At 54.4% G+C, this 9,837-nt stretch overlaps 1 protein-coding gene across 1 annotated transcript in view; it reads left to right on the forward strand.

Annotated features, from left to right (window-relative positions):
- Window positions 1-9,837, forward strand: part of IGF1R (insulin-like growth factor 1 receptor) — a 300,375-nt gene that overhangs the window by 285,613 nt on the left and 4,925 nt on the right. Inside the window, 2 exon segments of the mRNA XM_010845844.1 lie at window positions 4,931-4,938; window positions 4,941-5,064. Coding sequence (XP_010844146.1) covers window positions 4,931-4,938; window positions 4,941-5,064 — 132 coding nt within the window.

Raw genomic sequence — 9,837 nt, forward strand, 5'->3', positions numbered from 1 at the left:
TTCAGATTGCAAACATTGCTTATTTTAGAGCCAAAGCTTGAGTCTTGATGTGTTTTCCTGCTGGTCCCATCTGCTGTCTGTCCTCTTCCAATGGGTCTTCCAAGGGGTCATCGTTTTTGACCCAGGGATGATGTGGAAAGCAAAATGCCCCCTTGGTCATGGTCATTCTCGGGGTAGGAAGCGTCAGTTGAGGTTGCAGAAGCCTCTCACTCGCAGTGTTTGTTGCCGCTCCTCAGCAGCCTTGCGGAGAGGTGGTCAGGTTCTGAAAAACAACTGAGGTTCTTGGCAGGCGAAGGGCCTGGCACATCTGCCTTCAGGAACGTCAGCTAGTTCCTTGGCTGTCCTCTGGGGAGATCCCATCACTGATGTGTTACAGAAATGGTAGTTGTTTACTCCAGCCATCAGGATGACCACATAGAGGAGTTATTTAAACAGTGACAGACGTCATTTTTTTTTTTAACCTCTTGACCCTTCACAGTTCAAGGGACTTGGATCCTGTTTTGAAGACAGGTGCAAATTGGAAATAGCATCTGAATATGACCCAGCAAAGCATGATTGCTTCTTGAGCTCAAGTATGAGATCTGTTTTGCAATCAGTCTGTTCAAGATGCATCTCTCTTCATGGTCAAATCGAAGTGCTCAATGCCATTTTTAGATACAGAGATGACGGGGAGGGGCAGGCCTGGGTCCACACTGCCTCTGTTTATTCTGGGATCCCTGCTTCCAACAACTTTGAGGTCAGCTTACAGGGCAATAAAATAGAAAACCACAGGAGCCAAGGAAAACAGGGGCAAGGCAGAAAGATAAAACTAGAGTTGTTGATATCCCTTAGGCTAAGTTTACCAAATTCTGGTTAGAGGTGATTGTGAAAAGCTGCAGCAAAGCATGTTCATTGCCATCTTTCTCCCGTTTGATGACATTGACATTATGAACCAGGAGGAAAAATACATATATACAAACAAGAGTAGGGATTTCATCTTCATTCTATTCACTGTTCAGGCTTTGACAGTGCTTTAGCTTTTTTTTTTTTAATAGTCCTTGATAACACTGGTAAGGTGGGTAGGCTAGGATGATGGAGAATATATAGGGCTTCTCAGCGCCCAAGAATCTAAAGTGCTCCTTCTTGAAGGAATGAAAATCATTTCTGAGTGTATTCAATGGCACAGAACAGTCACCCCTGCATAGTTAGAGTCTAGAAAGAAATGAAAAGAAGTGTATTTGACCTTGAAGGAGATACATCAGAATTTTAGGATAAGAAAGTGTTCTGAGGTCAGGACTGGTCCCCGAGCCCCACCTACAGTGTCACTGACAGCTGGCCATTGAGCTTCTGCTCACATATTTCCCTGGTACTGCTAATTCCTCTCTCACAAGACAGACTGCCCTGATCCTTAAGACATCCTTGGGTTGGCAGGTCTTACTCATGCTGTGCTAAAGTTGGCCTCTTGTTGGTACCCCATGGGCCCTTCTCTCTGCAAAACAGTTCACAACCTGCTCTGGTTTGGGTAAGACAGGCCTTGGAGTTATAAGGAAATGGTCTCTTGTCTCTGCTTGAAGCATCTCTGTTTCCCTGCTATCCTCAGAGACATTATCCCCAGGCCTTTGGGCTCTGTGCTGTTCCTCCCATAGCTCCCTTGTAGCACTGTGTCCCAAAGGAGTGGTTCCTTTGAGTTAGAAGACGCAGGTGTGCCTTCTAGGCGTGGAGGAAGCCAGGCCCAGGGCTTAGGAGGTGGAACTCCCAGCTTGAAGGCGTGTTGCCCTCCTGAGCAACTGCGCGGCCCTACGGCAGTCTTCATTTCCTGACTGGCTGAGAAGCTTTCCAAGTGGCCACAAGCAGCCAGAGTCTTCTGCCCCACTCCTAGAGTTACTGGTTCTTCAGTGGGAAATCCACATCAGCAGGGAGTGTGTAGGTTTCCGTCTGCTGGTGGGTGGGACCTTGACAGTTCCTGTCCTGGTGTGAGGAGTGCTGACCTTAACCTGCACTGGAACTGATGTGAGACTCACACCAGGTTGTCCCTTCCTTGGGGAAGACAGCCCAATGCTCATATTTAGGAAAGACTTCACACAAGTGCGTTTGCCTAATGTTTAAGGATTAAGTGCACAAAATTCAAGGTTTGGTTTCATAGGAGGCATTGATGTCAAGCCACACTGTAAGTGACCTGCTCCTAAATACCTGCAGGCTTCGCATATTTCTTAGTGTCTCTGGCTGTGTGGCCTTGGTCAAATCATGGAGCATCTGTGGACTTTGGCTGCTGGTCTGTGAGGTAAGGGCTATCTGGGGATGTCTGTCGAACCTTGATAGACCTTTAAATGGCCCCTGTGACAGCTGGTGACGACAGAGAGGCACATTGGTGGTGGAGAGAGAGATGTTAGCCTCCGTAGCTTGGGACAGACTGAACTCAGCTAGTCCTGTCCTATGCAGGACACCCGGACTCCAGCACTACGTGGCCCTCACTGACAGGTGACACTGACATCAAACCAGAGTTGCTCCAGGGAAAGCCTGTGGGGAGAGCTGACTATGTCACCTGCCATGTTCCTCCATGGGTGTGAGCTGACGTGGCCCAGGCACAGCACTCAGTGCGCGCAGGAACAGGGTGCTGGAGACATGGTCCTGGTCCCTGGTGAACAGTCTTATGGAGAACAGGAAGTGACCCTGACAGGCTGAGATCACGGACCCCCTTCCCAGAAGAGCTGGAGTTGTGGGGCACCCTGAAGTATGGACTGTCCCCTGTGGAGCAGTGAGGAAGTGGGGACGCTGGAGGAAGCCATCATGGTGGGGAGCGCTGAGTGCATGTGGGGGCCAGTGGGACTTCCTTGGGGGAGTCAGCTGAAAGGAGAGCGAGTGAGGCCCTGGCTGCTGTGTGAGGGGTTCAGGCCTAGTTCTTCAGGTGCTATAAGGACTTTCAAGGGTGCTGGGCAGGAGAGGGACCTAGAGCCATGTTTAAAGAAGTTCGTCATACCTAGAGTGTAAAGCTCCACCAAGTACGATGTCGGTGCCGAGAAGGAGTCGTCCCGCAGGCCAGGCGAGGGGGCCATCTGCATTGAGGATGTGCTGGGCGGCTGGAAGGAGGGGACCAGACCTTTGGGCAAGTCTGAGCCTGCGTGGACAAGCCGTGGTGGTCCTCTGAGGGGGTGCAGGAAGGAAGAGCTCAGGGTGCTGTCAGATGGGAAGGAGCAGCAGCAGCGAGGCGAGAAGAGCAGGGTGACGAGACCGAGGTGAGACCCGTCCAGGTAGTGAATCCGGAGTGAGTGGAGCTTGGAAGGGGGCGGCAGGCACTGAGGGCTCAGGGTTGTGCCACCCAGCAGGTCCTGGCAGCTGTTGGCGCCGCCGAGGAGCATGTGGGGCAGGAGGAGACGTGGGCCTGGGGAGCTGCATCTTCAGGTGATTCTTCAGTCCAGGCTTGCAGTCAGTCGCATGCCGCGGCCTCCGAGGAGGTGACCTAGATGACCAGGCCAGTTCCATCTGTGAGATCCCTCAGCCCACACTGACAGGAAGCCCACTGCCCTCAGCCGGGCCTGTGCACACCGTGCTTGGGCCTTCGGCTTTACTAGATGACTCATTCAATGTCAAGACTATTTCTTGGTCCCTGAGGTTCAGAAGGACTTTGGGTGGATCAATCCTCTGAGGACTAAAATTCTGCATGTCTGATATCTGCTCTTGGCATCAGTTTGAACAAAACCCTTTTGTTCATGGAAAGTAGCTGAAGGGTCCAGTGAAGCATTCTGATGCAAAGTCCGTGGCCCTCCTGGCTCTGCTCGGCCAGGTCCCCGGAGCTCTGGGCGGGAAGGGACACCCCGAATTTTCAGTGTGACCTTGTCCACACCCCTGGTCTGTAAAGGTCCAGTCAGAAGCCCCTCAGGCTTGCTCTTCACTTCCAAGTGGCCATCTTTAATCTGTGGAAATGACCCGAAGGGAAGCAAATAGACCGTGGAGAATTTGTGCAAGACAGCGATCTGTGCTGGGAAGGCACTTCCGTTTTGCAGTTTACAGCATTGCCCTTTTGAATGTCCTTGGTCTGAAGTTCCTGTGTATGTGTATATGTATATTAGTTTATTTTCCAGTAGTGCTCAGTCACTCAGTTGTGTCTGATTCTTTGTGACCCCATGGACTGCAGCTCGCCAAGCTCCTCTGTTCATGGGGTTTCCCAGGCAAAAATACTGGAGTGGGTTGCCATTTCCTTCTCCAAGTACTACGATCTTCTAAATCGACCAGCAGAGGCACATTCAAGGCAGATTGCACCTGAACCTGCTCCCCTTGCTGACTTGGTTCCTCGACTACCCCCTTCCTCCTTGGCTAGACTCTGGGCTGAAGGATCCTTCCTGGGATGGGAGCCCTGCCCCAGCCAGTTCTGCCCACCGCTGTCCCCACCTGTGAGGCTGAACCCCTGCCCTCGGCCCCCTGGACCTGTAAGATCCCCATTGAGCTTTTCAACACCCCAAGGCCAAGGCTCTCAGCCCAAACCAGTGAGGTCAGTCAGGGGCCCGGGCACTGGTATGTGTTAAGAACTCACCAAGGGAGCCTGACCTGCATTGAGAACCACGTAGGCAGAAGTTTCCAGAACAGGAAGTTTGTTGAATTGCTTGCTCATCCCAGACGGCATTTGAGGCCACTAAGTCACTGTCCCAGCCAGGCCTGGGGACCAGCATTTGATTATCAGTGGGATAAAGCACATTTGGGAGATGTGGCGGCCCTGCAGGGCCCTGAACTCCGTTCACCTGGGGCTCCCATCAGAGGTCAGGAGCTTGCGGGCCCTGAACACGCCGTCCTCTCAGCTGCCAGAGTTGTGTCCCCAGGGCTACCGCACATGAGGCAGCTGTTCCACACTTAGCCCGTGCCTGGCTTGTGCCTGACATGCGCTTAGTTGCCGGAAGGGAGAGGGCTCCCGGCTGCATCCTCCCTTTCCGAGCACCTCACGTTTCTTCTCACTTGGCAGGTCCTTCGGGTCGTCCTCTGGGAGATCGCCACGCTGGCTGAGCAGCCGTATCAGGGCCTGTCCAATGAGCAGGTCCTTCGCTTCGTCATGGAGGGCGGCCTTCTGGACAAGCCGGACAACTGTCCTGACATGCTGTACGTATGTGCCGGGTCCCTGCGGCCTGGCGGTGCCGGACTGGCCAGAGCAGTTGAGACGAGGGCTTATCTTAAGGGAAGAACCTGGGCATTTGGGCTGCTGCCTTTACCCCACCCTAACTTCCTTAATCCTGGGAAGATTTTTGCAATGCAGTTTGCACTGCAGTCTCTCCAGCCAAACGTCTTTGTGAAATACTTGAGCACAGCAATCCCTGCCAATCTTCTCCAGGCAGAGTTGTTTGAAAAAAAAAAATGCAGCAACCTGACACGGCTTCCTCTGAAGCCACAGTCCTGGGCTGCGCCCCAGCCATTGGCAGGGCTCCTCCAGGCTTCCGGGGGTGGCCTCGGACCTGCTGCAGGCTGCTCCAGGATGCTGCCGCCACCTGCGTCTCCCGCGGGTTTCTTTCCTGTTAGGTGTTTACAAAGGTTGTAAAACGTGTGAGGGGTGGGCTCCTGGTGACCTCCTCCAGCGGCCGTGCGGACCGGGAGGCAGTTCTGGGGGCCTCCTGGTACTCGGCTTTCTGTCCTGAGATTCGTCAGGAATGGGAAACAGTCCAGCAGCCTCGTGGGCCTCCCTGCTCAGTGTTCTCGGGCCAAGCCCCTCTGTCTGTGGCGGGCAGCGCTGCTGAAGGAGTGCGGCTGTGCAGGTGTGCTGCGGTTGGGTCTTCAGGTGCAGACAGGCATGGGTGAGGAGCACCGGGTTTGCTTTCAACACGCACCTTAAGGCAGGGCTCATGATTTTCTGGATCCCGATAGGTGGGAGGTAGCCTACCACTAATACCTTAAGACCAATCCAAGAATTTTCCAGAAGCGCTTTTCAGGACAGGTTTGGTCTCACGTTAGAAAGGACCCCAGAGGAATTGTTGGGCTGTTTCTCTGTCCACGTGGAAGCCCCCCCTGCCCAGATCTGCCACCTCCCAGCTCACCAGCCTCGAGTGAGCCCTGGCTCGGGGAAGGGCTGCATCGTGGTCGGATGATACAGACGTGAGTCAGGCGCCGTGCTGTGTGGGGACCAGGGAAATCAGCCCAACAGCCGGGAAGGCTCGGTTCACTTGGTCTCTCAAGGTTTACGTGGATTGGGAAATGGGGATGCTGGGTCCTCTGCTCAGTGTGACAAGGTAGAGATCAAGATGTCAGCCTGGCTGTGACCATCTGGGACTCAGGGGCCACCCTCTCCCAGGCCCCTTTGGGTTGCTGCCAGGAGTCGGCTCCTTATGGCTGTAGGCCTGAGGTCCCCGGGTCTGGCTGGCTTCCAGCTTCCAGTCCTTGCCGCCACTACCTGTAGTCTCCGCCACGAGCTTCTCACAGTGAAGCAGCTTTCCTCTTCAAGGCCAGCAAGAGCAATTCTGCTGCTGCTGTTGACTTTTTTTTTTTCCTAATTAAGTCACATCCATGCTGGGTAATCTCCCATTTGATTAACTTAGAGTCAGTTATTAGAAGCCTAAATGAAGGAGTGAGATCTCATCACGTTCACAAAGTCCCTCCCACGCAGGTGAGGGGATCATATGGGGCATTTGCAGCAGGGGCAGGGATCTTGGGGACCATCTTAGAGTCTGACAGCTGCAGCCTGGGAAGCAGAAACTGTTGTCCTGGCAATAAATCAAGGTTTTGGTTTTTCTCTAAAGCATGTTTAGTGTAGGTTCCAAGACTGGATCCCTAAGCTCCAGGTAGAGTGTGGGAGGGGTGGTGGGATGGGGGTGGGCCTGTTCTCCTGGCTCTGACTGTGCTGCTGCTTTGAGAGAACATTAGCTGGGCATCCTACTCCTTAGCTGCTGCCTCTGAGCATTTGCTCAGCCAAAGCCTGTTCTATTTCTAGGACAGCTTCCATGGAGTTAGGAAAGAGGCCAGGGAATGCCACAGGAAAGGCAACATCTTTGCGTGTGTGTGTGTGTGTGTGTGTGTGTAGGTGGGGTGCCCATTGATCATCTGAGCATGGGCCCGGCCTAGGAAACCTACATATGTCCTGGAGGTGGGGCACAGACCGTGACAGGAAGCTCCACTTCTCAGGGGGCTGTGCCTCAGGGGGCACCAGGCATCCCAGATCCCTCACCAACAGACTGCCTGGCACAGTGTCTTCAGACTTTGGGACCCAAAGTTGGAAGAGATTCAGATAGCCACTCAGTGTATTTTCTTGCCCCTCAAGGAAACTCTCCCTCTTCTTCTCTGTTATTATTTTTTTTAGTTGGAGCATAACGTTATCTGAAACCTAACAGTTTAAGACAACAGGAAGCATTTATTATCTCTCAGCGTTTCTGGAGGTCAGGGAGCCAGGAGCAGCTTAGCTGGCTGGCTCTGACCAGGGGTCTCCTGAGGTCACAGTCCTGCTGGCAGCCAGGGTTGCACTCATCTGAAGGCCTGACTGGGGCTGGGATCCACGTCCAAAGCAGAGCACTCACTGCTGGGTGCCACGCGAGGCCTCAGTTCCTCTGTGATGCTGCTTGAGTGTCATCGTGCTAGGCAGCTGGCTTCTCCTAGGGCAGGGCTCGGCAAGCCTTTTCTCCAGAAGGACATATCGTAAGTGGCAGGTAGTAAATATTTTCAGCTCTCTGGCCCCTGCAGCTGCTCGCCTCAGCTGTTTATAGGAGCAGTCAGAGACAACAGAGGAACAGGTGTGCTTATGGTCCAGGAAAACTTGTTGTCTGGATCCTTTGTTTGAATTTCACATAGCTTTCGTTTTGTCGTAAAATATTGTTCTTCTTTGATTTTTTTCCCCACCCATTTATTGATACAGATAGAAAAGCCATCTTTAGCTCCCAGGCCTTGCAGAATCAGCGAGCAGGCCAGATGTGGCCCGTGGGCCCAGAGCTCACCTGCTGGGCCTGAGGGCAGTCGCTCCCATGGCAGAGCAGGAACACAGTGTTCTTCGTGGCCTGGAAGTCATGCTCCTTGGTGTCCAGCGCTTCCTGTGGGCTGTATCTGATGTGATGAGATTCTGTGAGGCATGGACACCAGGACGTGAGGGTCTCGGAGGCCAGCACCACGCCCGACTGGTGACTGCCCTCCGCTTTGAACAGTGGAGCCACAGCACTGCTGGCAGCCCGTAAGAATGGCCTTCCTTCAGAACAAAAGCATAAGTAGTGGACTTTGAGGAGTGATGCCCGCTGAATTTGCATGAGCGTGTCCGGTGCCAGCAGAGAATCTAACGCTAGAAGTGGTGTGTTACCAAGCATAGAAGCATCCAGGAAAGCAGGTGTGAGCTTTGTCCGTGTGGTTTGGGGGTGTGGGAGGACAGGCACCGTTCCTGAGCTTTCTCTTTCTTTGACTTGAGTCATCATTGTCTCCTAGAAACTTGTGGGCCGCCTGAAGCTGATCTGCCCCCAGGTGGCGGGAGCTTTACTCTGATTTAATATGCCTGGGAAGCAGCCCCCCTGCCCTGGGAAAGGCAGCGCACTTCCTGTTCCCAGCCTGGAGTGACAAGGAAATGTACATGGTGCGGTTACTCTGGGATATTAAATGTATAGCTCAGGAGGCCTTTCTGCCCTACCAGGCAGAACCCCCTTGGCAAACTTTCTTCCTTCTAAGAAAGAGCGAGAGGAGGCAAGTTGGTTTCAGAGAGAGTATCTGTGTTGTCCCTTTTGAATTTATTGATGAGCTTAGGTGAGGAAGACATGTTCTGGGAGATGGTGTTCTTTTATTACAAAATTGAAAGAATGAGTCTTGTTTTTCCCATGGGGGAGGAAAGTCACTGAGCCCTTGGGAGCTGCCTGAAAGCCATGCTGGGCCCCACGTGGAAGAGAGCGTGTGTGCTTCGGTTTCGTGGTTCTGGAGGTATGGCTGGCACCCACAGGGTAACGGGGCTGCTGGGGGACCTCAGGGGCTGCTGGGGGACCTCAGCTCAGCGTCTTCGCTCGACGATGCCAAGAAGTTGCCGGCTGTTCTGAGCAGCCAGCGGTCCTGATGCCCTCCAGAGAACGGGTGCCCGGCTTCAGAGGAATGGCGTCAGGGACCAGGCCTCAGTGTGTCCAGGCCCGAGGGGCTCAGTCCTGAGATGCAGTGTGGATCGCTTAGCACGGGGTTGGAGACCGATTGGCCTGCAGCTCCTTGGCCTTGTCTTGCGCTCAGGCCTCCACACTCAACTGCCAGTGTCCTGGAGCCCCTCCGAGCACATGCTGGCTGATCTGGCCCAGAGCCGGTGCTGCGGTAGCAGTCCCCACTCCCAACCGGCCCCGTGACTGAGAGGCCGGGGCACGGGCGGGACAGAGGCGGGCGCTGAGCGAGGAGCGTACTCTCTGCCCACGGCCCCCCAGATTGGGAAGCTGGACCTGTGCCAGGGAGGCCTTCAGGGTGCGCCATTCAGAGAGGAGTTTGAGCTTCTCAGTCCAGAGTCGTCAGCTCACGGATGAGCCTGAAGCAAACTCTGTAGACTCTGGTTGTTTTGCAGTTTTCAAGCACGGTTTTTCCCTGTTGCTGACTGTTGGAGATCCCGGGCCAGTTGTGTGGGAACCGAGCACTTGAGTGGGACGCAGACAGGCTGGGATGGCACTCAAGACTGGAGAGCCTGCGGCCGCTTCCCCAGGATTGGGCCCCGCCTTTGATCTCTGCCCTGAGACAGAGGAACGTGGGGTGAGCGATCAGGCCGGCCCCCGGCCCCCTGCCCCTGCCAGCCGAGGAGCGGGGCAGGAGCCTGAGTGTTCAGGGAGGCGAGGAGGGGTGCTGTGAGCCCTGCAGGTCCTCTCTGGAATGCCGTCTCTGTCATCACGGGGACAACGGAGGCCGCTCTTGGCGGGTGACCACAGCCTGCCCGCACACGGCCGGGCTGAGGGTGGGGTGGAG

The sequence above is a fragment of the Bison bison genome, unplaced genomic scaffold, assembly GCF_000754665.1.
Source record: "Bison bison bison isolate TAMUID 2011002044 unplaced genomic scaffold, Bison_UMD1.0 scf7180017864224, whole genome shotgun sequence".
Taxonomy (NCBI): Eukaryota; Metazoa; Chordata; class Mammalia; order Artiodactyla; family Bovidae; genus Bison; species Bison bison.